Source organism: Microcaecilia unicolor, chromosome 10 (assembly GCF_901765095.1).
Source record: "Microcaecilia unicolor chromosome 10, aMicUni1.1, whole genome shotgun sequence".
NCBI lineage: Eukaryota > Metazoa > Chordata > Amphibia > Gymnophiona > Siphonopidae > Microcaecilia > Microcaecilia unicolor.
Window position 1 is genome coordinate 45,505,071 of NC_044040.1, and position 18,210 is coordinate 45,523,280.

The following is an 18,210-nucleotide window of genomic DNA, read 5'->3' on the forward strand; positions in this document are numbered from 1 at the left end:
TGTCACACCAGACGGCAAACCTCCTCCATAGAAAGAAGTAACTCCTCTTAGTGGAATCTTTCCTGGAAGCAAGCAAGATGCGGGAGACACCCTCAGACAGACCCAAAGAGGCAAAGTCTACGCTCTCAACATCCAGGCCGTGAGAGCCAGGGACCGGAGGCTGGGATGCAGAAGCGCCCCTTCGTCCTGTATGATGAGGGTCGGAAAACACTCCAATCTCCACGGTTCTTCGGAGGACAACTCCAGAAGAAGAGGGAACCAGATCTGACGCGGCCAAAAAGGAGCAATCAGAATCATGGTGCCTCGGTCTTGCTTGAGTTTCAACAAAGTCTTCCCCACCAGAGGTATGGGAGGATAAGCATACAGCAAACCCTCCCCCCAATCCAGGAGGAAGGCATCAGATGCCAGTCTGTCGTGGGCCTGAAGCCTGGAACAGAACTGAGGGACTTTGTGGTTGGCTCGAGATGCGAAGAGATCCACCAAGGGGGTGCCCCACACTTGGAAGATCTGGCGCACCACTCGGGAATTGAGCGACCACTCGTGAGGTTGCATAATCCTGCTCAATCTGTCGGCCAGACTGTTGTTTACGCCTGCCAGATATGTGGCTTGGAGCACCATGCCATGAAGGCGAGCCCAGAGCCACATGCTGACGGCTTCCTGACACAGGGGGCGAGATCCGGTAATACATGGCAACCTGGTTGTCTGTCTGAATTTGGATAATTTGGTGGGACAGCCGATCTCTGAAAGCCTTCAGAGCGTTCCAGATCGCTCGTAACTCCAGAAGATTGATCTGCAGATCTCGTTCCTGGAGGGACCAGTTTCCTTGGGTGTGAAGCCCATCGACATGAGCTCCCCATCCCAGGAGACACACATCCGTGGTCAGCACTTTTTGTGGCTGAGGAATTTGGAAAGGACGTCCCAGAGTCAAATTGGACCAAATCGTCCACCAATACAGGGATTCGAGAAAACTCGTGGACACGTGGATCACGTCTTCTAGATCCCCAGCAGCCTGAAACCACTGGGAAGCTAGGGTCCATTGAGCAGATCTCATGTGAAGGTGGGCCATGGGAGTCACATGAACTGTGGAGGCCATGTGGCCTAGCAATCTCAACATCTGCCGAGCTGTGATCTGCTGGGACGCTCGCACCCGCGAGACGAGGGACAACAAGTTGTTGGCTCTCGTCTCTGGGAGATAGGCGCGAGCCATCCGAGAATCCAGCAGAGCTCCTATGAATTCGAGTCTCTGCACTGGGAGAAGATGGGACTTTGGATAATTTATCACAAACCCCAGTAGCTCCAGGAGGCGAATAGTCATCTGCATGGACTGCAGAGCTCCTGCCTCGGATGTGTTCTTCACCAGCCAATCGTCGAGATATGGGAACACGTGCACCCCCAGCCTGCGAAGTGCCGCTGCTACTACAGCCAAGCACTTTGTGAACACCCTGGGCGCAGAGGCGAGCCCAAAGGGTAGCACACAGTACTGGAAGTGACGTGTGCCCAGCTGAAATCGCAGATACTGTCTGTGAGCTGGCAGTATTGGGATGTGTGTGTAGGCATCCTTCAAGTCCAGAGAGCATAGCCAATCGTTTTCCTGAATCATGGGAAGTAGGGTGCCCAGGGAAAGCATCCTGAACTTTTCTCTGACCAGATATTTGTTCAGGGCCCTTAGGTCTAGGATGGGACGCATCCCCCCTGTTTTCTTTTCCACAAGGAAGTACCTGGAATAGAATCCCAGCCCTTCTTGCCCGGATGGCACGGGCTCGACCGCATTGGCGCTGAGAAGGGCGGAGAGTTCCTCTGCAAGTACCTGCTTGTGCTGGAAGCTGTAAGACTGAGCTCCAGGTGGACAATTTGGAGGTTTTGAGGCCAAATTGAGGGTGTATCCTTGCCGGACTATTTGGAGAACCCACTGATCGGAGGTTATGAGAGGCCACCTTTGGTGAAAAGCTTTCAACCTCCCTCCGACTGGCAGGTCGCCCGGCACTGACACTTGGATGGCGGCTATGCTCTGCTGGAGCCAGTCAAAAGCTCGTCCCTTGCTTTTGCTGGGGAGCCGAGGGGCCTTGCAGAGGCGCACGCTGCTGACGAGAGCGAGCACGCTGGGGCTTAGCCTGGGCCGCAGGCTGTCGAGAAGGAGGATTGTACCTACGCTTGCCAGAAGAGTAGGGAACAGTCTTCCTTCCCCCCAAAAAATCTTCTACCTGTAGAGGTAGAGGCTGAAGGCTGCCGGCGGGAGAACTTGTCGAATGCGGTGTCCCGCTGGTGGAGCTGCTCTACCACCTGTTCGACTTTCTCTCCAAAAATATTATCCGCACGGCAAGGCGAGTCCGCAATCCGCTGCTGGATTCTATTCTCCAGGTCGGAGGCACGCAGCCATGAGAGCCTGCGCATCACCACACCTTGAGCAGCGGCCCTGGACGCAACATCAAAGGTGTCATACACCCCTCTGGCCAGGAATTTTCTGCACGCCTTCAGCTGCCTGACCACCTCCTGAAAAGGCTTGGCTTGCTCAGGGGGGAGCGCATCAACCAAGCCCGCCAACTGCCGCACATTGTTCCGCATGTGTATGCTCGTGTAGAGCTGGTAGGACTGAATTTTGGCCACGAGCATAGAAGAATGGTAGGCCTTCCTCCCAAAGGAGTCCAAGGTTCTAGAGTCCTTGCCCGGGGGCGCCGAAGCATGCTCCCTTGAACTCTTGGCTTTCTTTAGGGCCAAATCCACAACTCCAGAGTCGTGAGGCAACTGAGTGCGCATCAGCTCTGGGTCCCCATGGATCCGGTACTGGGACTCGATCTTCTTGAGAATGTGGGGATTAGTTAAAGGCTTGGTCCAGTTCGCCAGCAATGTCTTTTTTAGGACATGGTGCATGGGTACAGTGGACGCTTCCTTAGGTGGAGAAGGATAGTCCAGGAGCTCAAACATTTCAGCCCTGGGCTCGTCCTCCACAACCACCGGGAAGGGGATGGCCGTAGACATCTCCCGGACAAAGGAAGCGAAAGACAGGCTCTCGGGAGGAGAAAGCTGTCTCTCAGGAGAGGGAGTGGGATCGGAAGGAAGACCCTCAGACTCCTCGTCAGAGAAATATCTGGGGTCTTCTTCCTCTTCCCACGAGGCCTCACCCTCGGTGTCAGACACAAGTTCACGGACCTGTGTCTGCAACCTCGCCCGACTCGACTCTGTGGTACCACGTCCACGATGGGGGCGTCGAGAGGTAGACTCCCTCGCCCGCATCGGCGAAGCTCCCTCCGCCGACGTAGTCGGGGAGCCTTCCTGGGAGGCGACGGCAGCCGGTACCGACGCCAGAGACCTCACCTCGGGCGATGGGCCAGCCGGCGCCACGCTCGACGGTACCGGTGGCGCAAGCACCGCCGGTACCGGAGGGTTAGGGCGCAACAGCTCTCCCAGAATCTCTGGGAGAACGGCCCGGAGGCTCTCGTTTAGAGCGGCTGCAGAGAAAGGCATGGAGGTCGATGCAGGCGTCGACGTCAGAACCTGTTCCGGGCGTGGAGGCTGTTCCGGGCTGTCCAGAGTGGAGCGCATCGACACCTCCTGAACAGAGGGTGAGCGGTCCTCTCGGTGCCTGAAGGTCTGGACGCTGAAGACGTCGATGCACTCGATACCCCCGGTGCCGACGAACAGCCCGAGAACAAAATGTTCCACTGGGCTAACCTCGCTACCTGAGTCCGCTTTTGTAAAAGGGAACACAGACTACAGGCCTGAGGGCGGTGCCCAGCCCCCAGACACTGAAGACACGACGCGTGCCTGTCAGTGAGCGAGATTACCCGGGCGCACTGGGTGCACTTCTTGAAGCCGCTGGAAGGCTTCGATGTCATGGGCGGAAAAATCACGCCGGCGAGATCAAAAGTCGAAATGGCGAAATTTGGCACCAGAAAAATAGGGAGAAGGAAATTTCGACCGGGGCCTAATTAAGGCCTACCCCGACGACGAAAGAAAACTTATCGGGGCGAAAAAACTCTAAGTACAGGAAGGGAAAGACCAAAAGAGGTCTATCCGAAGCAATTTTCAAAGTTTCTCACGGAAACGAGTCGAAAACGACGTGCGAGGTCGACTTTTCGGGGCACGAACGGCAAAACACAACCGTACCGAGCGCGGAGAAAAGAAGACTGGCCGGCTCAAGCCGGTTTCGGGCGGGAAGACGGCCGCGCATGCGCGGTGCGCATCGGCACGCGAGGACTAGCAAAGGACTTTGCTAGAAAGTGTTCCGATTGGAGGGGCTGCCGTGGACGTCACCCATCAGTGAGAACAAGCAGCCTGCTTGTCCTCGGAGAATGGTAGTTCCACAGTCAAATTCATCCAAATTGTCCACCAGAGAGGAGCACAAGTCAACTCTGGAAGAATTTGGATGACATCCACTAGGATCCCAGCCACCTGAAACCGCTGGAAAGCTAGGGTCCACTGGGCTTCTCTAAATTAGAGACATACCGTGGGAGTGACATGCACTGCTGAGGCCATATGGCCCATTAATCAACATTATTACTATTACATTTATATTCCACAAATAAAACATCAAAGTTCTGTGTGGCTTACACAGTCAAAAGAGCTAGGCAAATCCCACTACAAAAAGATAAAGCATACAATCAATGATAAAATACAATTCTAATATACTCCCAGATATTTTCTAAATAAAAAAAGTCTTCAATAATTTGCTAAACACCGCATAATTATCTTGAGCTCTAAATCTCCATAGGTAACAAATCCCAATGACTTACCGCTTGATATGTAAATGAATTTCAAAAAAATTTCTCATGCACTATCTTTGTTGGATCTGGCTTCTATAGACATGCTTGCTGGCATGGACTTGCGAGGCAAGCGTTGACAAGATGTACGCTCTGGCTTGGGCAACAAAGACCAGCTCCTGCAACCTATCTAGCAGGACTGCTATGCACTCCAATCGCTGGACCAGGAGTAGGTAGGACTTTGGTTAGTTTATAATGAACCCTAGTAACTCCAACACTTGAGTAATCAGGCTTATGGACTGTCGCTCCCTTCCTGCGATGTGCTTGACCAGCCAATCGTCCAGATAGGGAAACCTACACTCCTGGCCTAAGTAGATACGCAGCTACTACCGTTAGACATTTGGTGAACACCCTGGGAGCTCACGCAAGTAAGCGGTACTGGTAGTGGTATTTCCCTATGCAAAATCTAAGATACTTCCTCAGACTAGATTCAGATAGCATAACCAGTTTGCCTGAATTATAGGAAGAAGGGTGTCTAGGGAAATCATCCTGAATTTTCTTTAACCAGGAATTTGTTCAGGGCCCTTAGGTCTAGGATGGAAAAAAATCCAGTGTCCTGGCCTCTCTACCCGGGGGCACTGAGGCATGAGTCCTGGAACTCCTAGTTCGTTTGTGGGCAGAGTTGACCACCAGAGAGTGATGTGGCAACTTGACCCTCTAGATCCAGGAGCCCTTTGGATACAATACGACGTATCCACTTTCTTTGGTGCCACCTGCACTGAAAGGGGAGATTCCCTGCTCCTCGTCAGTGCATCCCTAAGGATAGGGTGCAGTGGTACCATGACCCCTTCCTTATGTGGAGACTCAGTCCATGAAAGCCAACATCTCCATCCTGGGTTCCTCCTCCATTTCTAACTTAAATGGGATGGGTGAAACCATCTCCTTGACAAATCGGGTGAAAAAAATTCTCAGGTGGATATGTATGTCTCTCTTGAGGCGGGAAGGGATCAGAGGGAATACCATATGACTCCTCCTCTGAGAAGTAATGCAGATTCTCCTCAAAGTTCCATGAGCGGTCCCAATCAGACTCTTCCTCATACTCAGCGGACTGGGTGAGTCTGTGTCTGCTTCAGTTCAGAGGAACCCTGTCCTCACTGTGAAGAACGCTGAGGTACAGTACTAGTCTACGACTAAGGGGAAAGTTTCCTCCCCCGATTTCGAGAGTGGCATCGTATGCGCCCAGATAGACACCCTTTGAGGTGCCGGTGTCGAAAACGTCTGCACAGACACAGAAGCCTCAGGGTGAAGTTGGGGCTGACCTGCTGCTAGTGCAAGCACCCTCGATGCCTGAGCGGCCTGTTGCTACATCTGTGCTAGCTGCTCCCTCAGCATAGCTCGGAACTGCTCATCGAAAGAAAGCAATCGGCAAAAGTGGAGGAGACGGTAAAGTGGCAGCCTGAGAAATGGTCAGGGCTGAACCGGAATTTGGGACCTGACTGCTATGAGGCTCAAGCACCAGCACCTCTTTCAAAGAGGGGGCGCACTCCTCTCGGTACTAGTACTTCTCTGGTATCGGGGATGCCGATGCCCCGATGTTCACAGCACTGTACATCAAAGAGGACCAATGCTTGCTTTCTCCGATGCTCAGCATCGCAGTCTTTTGGTGCAAATGAGGATGACGTTAAATCCATACGCACCCTCTGTGTTGGGTCCATTGCTAATCGGTCCCAGGGCCAACTCAGTGCCCGAGGTCAAGGCAGGTGGAGACCTTCTCGATGCCAGTGCACTCCCAGTGGATGCAGAAGCCTTCACAGCCATTGAGGTCGATGCACCGTTCTTCGAGGAGCCAAAATGTTTCCCTGTTGGACCTGCCACGCCCTCCATGTCCTCAACTGCATTTTTAAACACAGAGAACAAAAAAAGTTAGGCTCATAGTTAGGCCAAGAACTCGATGCAGTCTGAGCGCGAGTCCATTGCCAAAATCACTCGATGACATTGGGCACACCTCTTGAAGGCACTGGGAGTCTTCTGAGACATCAAAAAAAATTGCAGCCAAATCAAACATCAATTTTGAGCTGAGAAAAGGGCAGGGGCCAAACTGAGATCGGCTCCGGCCTAAAATGGGACTAGCAGATGCGAAAATGAAGAACTTAAAATGCCACAAAAACGATGAAAAATAAAAGGAACTTGAAAGAAAAGAGGAAAGTAACAACAAAATACTTAAAATTAAAAAAAATAAAAAAACAGAAAGCAAAAAGAAAAGACACACACTGAGGAGAACACGGAGACACGTCCTCCCAGCTCTGCAAAAAAAATGAAGACCGAAGGACCCGAATTTGAGCGTTGGGTGGGAAAGCATCATCAGAAACTCTATCTTCCTTCCCAAAACTTTCTTTTTTGCTTTGAGTTTTTCCCCTCTGTGCACTGCTGGTGTTTTATTATGTTGGATGATTTCACTTCAGAGTTCGCTCCATTCACCAACAAGAATCCATCTCCACTCCTCAGTGTAGGCACATGCACACAAGAGCTGTGCTTGATGCAGGTGCCAGGCACAATCCTCCCCCTGAGCTCCCTAATGCTCAATGTTAACATTGCACCTTTATTTGCAAATCATTAGCATTCAGCATTAGGGAGCTGTATTGTCGCACTGTACTGATAATATGTTTCTGGCACTGTTCTGTACAGCGTTGGAATTTTGACATTGCGCCCTTACTGAATTTGTTCCAACAGTTAATCCATACAACCAATTTTTTTTTTTAATCTTAAGCTTGGCTTGTTAGCTGTCTTTAGGTCTGCTTTTATGTTTTTATCTTTATGTTAGTTGTGATGGTACTATGAAGTTTTCATGTATAGCATTACTTTGATGGTTATCTGATTTGGGCTGCAAGTATTTGGTTTCTGTGTTAGTTTTGTTTTGTGCTGTCTTTACAGTATCTTCATTTTTTGATTGCATTGGATGTGATATTTTGGTTTTGTACATCACTATGAACAAATGACAAGTGCTTTTATAAAACTAAACATTTGTATTTTAGGAAATCAGCTTCATCTATAGGTGTGGGGCATATAGAAATTTCTGAACATTTTACAGCAAGAGTTTTTCAACCCAGTCCTCAGGACATACCAAGCCAGTCAGGTTTTTAGGATACTCACAAAACATGCATGAGATACTTGCTAGCAATACCTTTACTGCATGCTCACTGCGGGTACCTTGAAAACCTAAATGGTTTGGTATGTCCCGAGAACTGGGTTGAGAACCACTGTTTTACAGAGAATATTTGGTCCTGGGTTCTGTTGATTACATCCATGTGTGTGGATTTCGTATCCTGCTTGTCCTTGTTGAAAAGACTAACATTGAGGTATTTTCAAAGCACTTAGATTTACATAGTTACATAGTAACTTTGTAAGTCTAAGTGCCTTAAAAATGAGCCCCAATGTCTACTAGATTCCAGTATTCTTCAGAATCAATAAAACTATTGGTACACTTTATACAGGTAATTCTAAGGGACTCGGAGTATGTCTTCACACCAAGACTAATCAACTGATTTACCTGCTCTCGTTTTAATTTTTCCCGTTTCCGTATAAGTTCAATTAATAGACGTGCTCTTTCAAGGTCATGGCGTAGCCGTTGCCAGTATTTCAACTTCTTCTTTAAGACTTGGGTTTCCTCATCATTTTCTTTCTAGAAAACAAACAATCACAATTTATCATAATGGTAAATTTTTCAAACTACCAAACATACTAATTAAAAATAGTTTAGAAATAATCGTTTAGGATTTTGTGTGGCAAAATTTCTTCCTGAATAAATGTAATAAATAGGTCCCTGAATCACTGTAAGCATTAATTATTTCAAATTTTGCATGCGAAAGACTTCTCAAATTAAGACAAATGGAAAAATTAAATTACCTCCAGGAGTCAATAGTAAAAGTTTGAAAAGTTGAAAGCTGTCCATGTCTTTTTTGTATATATTGCATTTCAAAATATTAAATTCTTATAATGGAAAAAAATCAAATGTGTCACGTCACAGTAATGCAAAAATAATAATACAAAATCACCACCACCATTTAACAGAGAAGATAATACAATCTTGAACAAGAAATTTCAGCAAGATATTAAATAAGCACAGACAAATGCACAGAGCAAAGGACTGAGGAAGGGTGAAAAAGAGGAAGAATGGTGGTATTTCCTTTTGTTAATTTCTTTTCCTTAACTCCTGCAAGGCCAATCCAAACCAACAGATGGTGACAGAGAAGCTGAAGAAGATTCCAGTGACTTCGTCAGTATAAGACATTGTCAGAGGTTTGACTGGGGATTTAATCAAAAGCAAACTTCTTATAAAGCAAACAACTAAATGCTGTACAAAGATGGGCTTACCTTCCACATGGTGATGGTAAGCATCAAATGCACTGAGATGAACCCTTACAGAGTTTTATTTTATTTTTGTTACATTTGTACCCCGCGCTTTCCCACTCATGGCAGGCTCAATGCGGCTTACTTGGGACAATGGAGGGTTAAGTGACTTGCCCAGAGTCACAAGGAGCTTGGTTTTAAAACCAAACTCTGCAAGATGAAGATGGTATTCAAGCAGTTTTTGTACAAGACAAGAGAAAGATTCTAGGGCCTTGCCATCACACCAGACAGCAAACCTCTTCCATTTGAAATTATGTGGAATCTTTTCTGGAAGCAAGCAAAACTCTGGAAACACCCTCATGCAGTTGAAGGGATGCCAGTTCCAAGCTCTCAATATCCAAGCCCTGAGGGCCAGGGATTGGAAATTCAATCCCTTCTTCTCAGTGATGAGTCAGAAAACCAATAGTCCACAGGTCTTCGGAGGCCAACTCCAGAAGTAGAGAACACTATATTTGCAATAGCCAAAGTTTTCCCTACCAGAGGTATGGGAGGATGCCCTCCCACCAAATACATCCTATGTTAGTCTGCCATGGGATCTCAATCTGAAGCAGAGCTGAGGGACTTTGTTGTTGAGATGAGTGTCGAAGAGAGATTCACGGATGGGACGTCCCACTCTTGGGAAGATCTCCCAGGCAATTTCCATGTTGAGGGACCACTTGCGCAGTTGCATCACCCTGCTCAGTCTGTCCATCAGGTATGCTATCTTGAGAACCATGCTTGACTGGATACTGACACCCACATCCTGACAGCTTCTTGACACAAGAGGTACAAAAGCCTGTGCCTCCCTACTTGTTGACACCATTGGAAAGCTACAGTCCGCTGGCCTGCTCTCAAATGGAGGCATGCCATGGGTGTGACATGAACAGTGGAGGCCATGTGGTCTAACCACCTCAACATCTGTCAAGCTGTGATCTGCTGGCTTTGCTGAACATGGTGGGCAATGCTAAACAGGTCATCCACCTTTGAGGTTTGGCCTGAACCATATATAGCAGGGCTCCTAGGAATTCCAATCATTGCACTGGGAGGAGATGGGACTTTGGGTAGTTTATAATGCACTCTAGTAACTCCAACACCAGAATAATCCTCCACATTGATTCTTGAGCACCTCATGAAGTAAATATTTAAAAGAGTGTGGTAGGATCTTGCGTTGACTTTAAGGAACAATTCTGACACCTGCAGCTGTGGTGTAGGATCAACTTGTTTGGTACTGTGTCAGTGTAAAAGGGTCTAAGCATTGTCTAAATTTGGGGGAGAATGATTATAGAGCATGGACTTGGAAAACATGTGATGCTGTGTAAAGAAAGCTCCTCTAAGCCATAAACAGAGGAATCTTAACAACTTCTATTGAAATAAAAGTTTAATCATCAGTGTCACTTCTACAGCTGTGATTTAAAAGACAGCAGACTGCCTTTAGCTCCAAATATTTAGAGGTATTTCTTTCTTTGATGGATTATAAAGGATTGGAACTTAGTGGAGGTCTGTTACTACTATTTGTATACTGGATCAGTTTCCGGCTCTGGATTGGACTCCCTAGAGATCTGAACATTTCTGAAGGGAAGAAATGAAGTTCCTGCAACCAAGGCCATTCCTGGACATCATAATACAATTTAAATTAAATACATATGTTAACATACAGCACTTTGTAAATGTCTCCACACACCTCTAGCTTTTCCTATATATAGTAATTCTCACCTCCAACGTTCTGACTTGCTGCTGGGACCGTGGCTCTTACCGAGTTGGTCTGCTAGGCTCCGTAGATCAGGCTGCCATCACTGTAGCCATTATGATGTCAACTTCAGAACCTGGGGGGGGGGGGGGGGGGGGGGGGGGGGGGGGGGGAGGGAAACATGCCTCACAGCTGATCCATGTCCAGAGGAGGGTCGCTGGACATGGGTAGCTGCAGGAGGAGAGGAGGGTCGCTGGACATGGGTGGCTGCAGGGGAGCCGAGGAAAACCTTGCTAGCAACCGTTTCATTTGTGTCAGAAACAAGCCTTTTTTACTAGTTATTCAATATTTCTCTATTGACATATATAGGCATTCCAATTCAACAACTCACAACCTGAACACCATTTAATCTACAAAAGGGCACTTTTGGGGGGATAATTATGGTACATTTTAGTCATACCTGCTCATTTCTATTCCTGGACTCCAGCCATACCAACAACAACTGACTGAAGTCCTGGATAGACTCCAGCTGCTTCTAACAGAGAAGGTGAACTGTTACTGGCGAGTATCCTAGGTGGATACCTTGATTATGGCGGTCACCCAAGATGATCATCATCCCAGTAGAGGGGGTGATCAGTCCTAAAGGAGACAGTGAAGAGGACGTGCCTTTGGAAGAATAGAAATTACCGATGGCAAGTGAGTTTTCCAGGAAAAAAAAATATCACCAATGTATAAGCTGGTGCCCCCTGGAACTCGGAACTCTCCAGTATGACACTACCAAAGCAGCATAAGGTCCTCTGTGCCACACTCAAGACCTATCCATCACTGCAGCATAGTTAAATGATGTGGCAGGACATGAGGAAAGGAAATTAAGGAAGGCAAAATTTATTAATACCCGTCTAACTTCCTAGCCACACCAGTCTGAACAAGTGGAATGTACCTACGCAGAATCTCACTGGGAGGGTGAAGACCCCCCTGCATAACAGCCCTGCTAAAGGTCAACAGGTCTCTGGCCAGAATGTCAGCCTTGTAGTGTTCCACAGTTCTTCCTTTAAATAGTGGAGTAACATCTGCACATCCAATTTGTGCAGCTTCTTGAGCAGGTCTGAGCATCTAAAATGGCAGGAAGAAAAACATCCTGGTTTACATGAAACAGGGAAATTACCTTCAGCAAGAAGAACACCACTGTACAAAAAATATGATAGAATCCGCTGAGGACAAATATGGGTCAACTCAAGACAAGGCCTGCAACTCCAAGACCCAGCTTGCCAACGCATGGACCTCCAGAAAAAAAACATCATCTTGTGCATGAGCTACTTTAGGAAAGCCACCTTTAATAGCTGAAAGGATGGCACCAACAAGCCATTATATACCAGATTTAGGTCCCAAAGAGGTAAAGTGGACCTGGCTGAGGGAGAGGGGTACAAATACACTACACCCTTCAAGAACTGTGTAATATCTGCCTGCGCCGCCAGAGCATTATCACCAATCTTTCCCCTGTAATAGGCCTACAAAGAAATTAAGGACTAGCCCTTGTTCATAATCTCTCTGAAGCAACTTCAAAATGTCCAGGATCTGTGCCTTGCAGGGGGAGAGAGCACATTCACCACACTAGCACCCGAAGGTCTTCTAAACCCAGACATGCTAGCAAAGAGGAAGATGTGCCTTGGAAAGAACAGAAATCACCAGGGCCAAGAACACTTGCCTTACAAGGTGACACCTCTCAAGGGCCAAGCCATAAACAAAAAGGGATCCAAATCCTCCACCTCTACTGGGCCCTGTCTGAGGAGTCCCCAACCTTTCAGAAAAGGTGGAGAGGGACTCTCCAGCCAATTGACATCCACATACCAAGGACTCTAAGGCCAGTAGTGAAACCATAGGCAACTCTGGACCAAAACTACTGAGGGAGCACTTCCAGAGAAGAGGACCATGATGCACTACGTACAGGAGTACACAGGAAAGGAGTGGTGTAACCAGCAAAGCTTTTCCGTAAAGATAACAGGACAACGACTGATTGAAAAATTAATTCTTCAAGAACCCAACAGTACTGTGCTTTGGCAAAAAATGCCTGCCTTAGGGGTGTGTCTGAGAAAAATCACAAAAGGATGTAGCCAATGGTGATCAATTGGAAAGCCATCTTGAAAAAGCCAATTCCAATGGAGACAAACCAGCTTATAATCGAACGAGAAAAACGCCCAAGTTCCGACCTAAATCGGGAGATGGGCGTTTATCTCACAAAAACGAATAACGCGGTATAATCAAAAGCCGAATTTGGGTCGCTTTCAACTGCACTCCGTCGCGGATGCGGACAAAGTGGACGGGGGCGTGTCGAAGGTGGAACTGGGGCGTGGTTATCACCCGAACAGAGATGGGCGCCCTTCGCCGATAATGGATGCGTTTGTAGCTAGAATTTAGGGCACTTTTCCTGGACCCTGTTTTTTCACGAATAAGGCCCCAAAAAGTGCCCTAAATGACCAGATTACCCCCAGAGGGAATTGGGGATGACCTCCCCTGACTCCCCCAGTGGTCACTAACCCCCTCCCACCACAAAAAAATGATGTTTCACAACTTTTTATTTTCACCCTCAAATGTCATACCCTCCTCCCAGGCAGCAGTATGCAGGTCCCTGGAGCAGTTGTTAGGGGGTGCAGTGGACGTCAGGCAGGTGGACCCAGGCCCATCCCCCCTACCTGTTACAATTGTGCTGCTTAATGCTTATTAGTCGTCCAACCCCCCCAAACCCACTGTACCCACATGTAGGTGCCCCCCTTCACCCCTTAGGGCTATAGTAATGGTGTAGACTTGTGGGCAGTGGGTTTTGAGGGGGATTTGGGGGGGCTCAACACACAATGGAAGGGTGCTATGCACCTGGGAGCTCTTTTACCTGTTTTTTTGTTTTTGTAAAAGTGCCCCCTAGGGTGCCCGGTTGGTGTCCTGGCATGTGAGGGGGACCAGTGCACTACGAATCCTGGCCCCTCCCACGAACAAATGCCTTGGAGTTATTCGTTTTTGAGCTGGGCGCTTTCATTCTCCGTTATCGCTGAAAAGCAAAAACGCCCAGCTCACACATTGGCGAATAAAACATGGGCGTCTATTTTTTTCGTAAATACAGTTTGGTCCGCCCCTTCACGGACCCGTTCTCGGAGATTAACGCCCATGGAGATAGGCGTTTCTGTTCCATTATGCCCCTCAAAGTCTATTCAAGACTCAAAGCACAGCAAAACAAAATAGCTTCCTGAATAGAAGTTTCCAGTACCTCCTCAATCCATCCCCCAGAAATATTTTTAATGGAAGCGGGAATATAACACATTTTTGAAACAACTGGGAGGGATGAGGGTCAAAAGACAAGACCTCTACTATATACTGTTTTAACATCTTACATGGGGCAATCATATTATATGGAAATTTTAAAAATCATAAATTGTTAGCTCTCGTCTGGTTCTCCATTCTTTCTAATCTAATAAGTGGTTCCCTTTCACCAAATCAGCATTCACCTCCTCCAGTGGCTTAAATTTCCCGGAATGATCATCCAGTCTTCCACTATGCAAGGTAATATCTGATTCCAATGTAGAAACTTTGGATGCTACTTCACCAAAAAAAGTATAGAGCTGAGACAAAGTAGTCAAAGTCCCTTCCATCTTAGAAACCAGAAGCCAAATTTCAACATTAGAAACCTCTTTAGGAGGTATAACTGAAACCCCCACAGCCCCCATACATCCTCCAAATGAAACAGGTTTCAAGGAGGTTCTGGGGGCTGCTGCAACAGTAGGAAGAATTTCAATGAAAGATATCAGAAGAGCAACTTTCAAAGAGGCTCCTCCCAATGGAGGTCCATCAGACTCTGCTTGCTGACTTGGCTCTTCTCTCGACACACCACACCTGATAAGGCACTAGATGTAGTGGGAGGCAAGTCTTATGAAATATTGGGTGGCTTAGGTGGTGACTGGGTACCTGGATTAAAAAGGAGCTTGAAGGCTCATTGCTACTTCAACAGATAGGTGTGCTACTAAAGATCTGAATCTATCTGCACTCTTGGTGGTAGCAAACTTATCCATAGGTACCCTGAGCCTTCTTTTTTCTCACTTGAGTCACACTCTTTTATTCCTTCCCTATTGCTCATGATGAAAATAGATACAACAAAAGACCTCAGTGGGCTCTGAAGGGGCGTGCCCCTTAGGCCACACACCCATGGACAACGTTCCGTGACAGCGCTAAAATTTTAAAGAAGACTAGGGCGCCAATGGATGACATCAGATATCCCGATGGAACTCCGCCTCTGGGCTCAACCACCTCCTTTCCCGATTCCCGGCTTGCTTCAGGGTAACTGCTCTCCTCCCTAAACATTTTAGTCCATCTGGGAGCAAGCTCTGTTCTAAAAGGTCTTATAAAATTTGGCTGTGAACCATTCAAGCCTGGTGACTTACCCTTCTTAAGTTGTTTAATGGCATGCTGTTCCTCCTCCACTGTAATTGCCTCGTTAGCCCATCCACCATCTCAACTGGAACCTCAGGGATATTGTACTCTTCTAGGTACCCTGTAGAGTGGCCTCCAGAGCCACAATTTCACTACTGTACAGGGTCTTGTAAAAAATTTAAAAATTCCACCTTAATTTCTGCCAATTCAAACCTCACAGTTCCACTATTATCTTTTTTTTTTTTCAATCATCTCTTCTTTCAGCCTCTGGTTCAATCACCAAGCAAGCAGTTTCCCCACCTATTTCCCCCCTTCAAAATAAGCTTGTTTTACCAAATTTAACTGAAAAGCTAGGGCAATGTTATTGACTTCTAGTAACTCTCATCTGATATTTCCATTTCAATTGAGATTTTGTGACAAACGACTCTAGCTGTATTTAGTTTGTCTCTTAAATCTCTCTCCCTCACCTTTTTCAGATGTTTTTGTTGTGCAACACATGCTATCAACTTACCTCTGATCATTGCTTTCATACTAACCATACCAATGACCCCATTACTTTGCCATATCTTCTCTGCAAAATACAGTTTTAATTCCCTCCTAATTTCCTGGCACATACTCTCATCCTCCAGTAATGCTTCATTTAAGTGCCAGAATTTCAACCCTCTCCCTACAGACCCCAAATAGAATGAAACTGTAACCAAGTGGTCCATCTAGATCAGTAGTTTAATTGTGATCTTTTTTTAGCTGTTTATTCCACTTCTATCAACTAGCATATCGATCCTACTGTAAGAACCATGTGTTGGTGAATAAAATGTACATTCCCTTTGTTTCCCTCTTCGATGTCAACACACACCTCTCATCTGCATCTCTCTCATAACCTGCTGGAGCTTTCTCTGATGTAGCTTAGTCCATGGAGCTCTACCCTTGCAGCTATCCAACCTGGGATCCACTGTAAGATTAATGTTGTCCCCAATTATTTTCATTCTATCCCCAAAGCCTGAAGCCTCTCTAAGATGACTAAAAAATGTTCTCTGACATTGGGGCCATAAATACACCATAAAACAATTTTGGCCCCCTCCATCTTTAATTTTTCATAATAGGAAGCACTCTGCTATCCTTCTCTACCCCCTCAACTTCTACCCTATATCTACTGGAGATTAGAATACCCACCTACACTTTTGCCCCTCTTTTAGAACATTCCTTAGCAGCTAGAAAAATGTGTGGGTAATGTTTGGAATGCAACAAGGCCTCTAAATGACTTTCAAGTATTTTTCCTGTACTAACATTATGTCTGCCCTGGAATGTCTGTATACACAATTACTTAGCCATAGCCAGCAAAAATCAACATTCGACTCCCCACAAAGCCCAATATGAAGTCCTCCCCGCTCCATCTCGCTCTCTCCCCAAATCTCCTCCCACCCCCACCTGGTCTTCCCAATAGCCTCCTCCTGAGTACTATGACTCACAGGTCCAACCCATGTTCCCCTGCCCCTCCCCACCATACCGAACAATCCCTACCTTATTAATTGCCTCACTAACACCAACATCATCAAATATTACCCCACCCCTCTTAATATGTTACACGTACATATTACTTACAAGCAGAGATCCACCTCTTAATATTCCTCCAATATTCCCCCCCCCCCCCCCCCCCGGCCGCCAAACAGCCTACACACACTTCTCTATTATACCCATAGGTGGGTGGAGACAGATGTAACATCCCCCCCCCCCCCCCCCTTTACGTATGATGTTCAGGGTTACTGAAGTCTCTCAACAACATGACACCATCCCTTTCATTGTAAATGATAGTAAATGACAGATAAAGACTTGAACGGTCCTTCTAGTCTGCCCAACATTCACACTCATCATTCATGATTAAAATCAACAATGAATATGATATTATATACTTTCTGTTCATCCCACGTCTTTTTGAATTCAGTCACTGCTTTAGTCTCTACTACCTCCCTCGAGACAGCATTCCATGCACTGGCCACCCTCGCTGTGAAAAAGAATTTCCTGACATTACTCCTAAGTCTATCACCCCACAACTTCAGCTTACGTCCTCTAGTTTTACCATTTCCCCTTCTCTGGAAGAGATTTGTTTCTATATTGATACCTTTCAAGTATTTAAACGTCTGTATCATATCTCCCATCCCTTGTTTACTCTAAGCTATACATATTCAGGTCTTCCAGTTTCTTCTCACATGTCTTATGGCGCAGACCCCATTTCATTTTTGTCACCTTCCTCAGTACGTTCTTCTCCTGCTCAGCTTATGACAGCTTCACATATGTTTGACCGAGTCTTCATGATGCAAGTCCTCCTCCCTCCTGTCTTCTGCAGCCACCCCAGACCATCTTGCTCGACACCAAATGTGTGGTACCTGCTTTCCTGACATCTTGCGAAACTCATGCAATCTTTCTCAGACCAGCCGCCTAACAGTTCTGTACTGCAGACTTCAATGAACGGGCCATCCACCAAGAAGGACAAACCAAATGGAAATAGCCAGCGGAATTTAATATTCCCATGGAACCAGCCTGTAACTTATGCTTCTGTAGGGTAACCACAAATAAATCTACCAAGATTATTTTAATGACCCGCCCATTCCCAGTCCCGGGGGGGTCTTTGAGGCTGTCAGAATTGTCTCCATCTGGCAGTCCAGCAGAAAAAGGAAAGCATCTTTGTATTCCCAGCTGGAAATAAAAGTAGACAGAGCTCACAAAGTATTACCAGAAAGATCTCTCCGGAACCTTGCACAACAGTAACGCTCTTACAGATGCGCTCAGCTTCCACTACACTGTCTGCGTACTCTGCTGCCTCACAGTCTCAGGTTATTTCTTTTGAACCTGTTCAAGGTCCTCAATTAATTTTGTCAAACAAATAGTGGTAATCCTTCCCCAAGTCAAGGACATCTCCCATGAGTTTTTGTACAACCACTCCCTGCACAGATAGTGCCATTTCTGAGTCAGCTCTACAGCCCAAATCCACAATCTCCTTCCTCAGCTCTTCCACCAGGCTCATCACTTCAC

At 46.9% G+C, this 18,210-nt stretch overlaps 1 protein-coding gene across 1 annotated transcript in view; it reads right to left on the bottom strand.

Annotated features, from left to right (window-relative positions):
• Window positions 1-18,210, bottom strand: part of BRD1 (bromodomain containing 1) — a 306,498-nt gene that overhangs the window by 246,061 nt on the left and 42,227 nt on the right. The window contains 1 exon segment of the mRNA XM_030215730.1: window positions 8,245-8,376. Coding sequence (XP_030071590.1) covers window positions 8,245-8,376 — 132 coding nt within the window.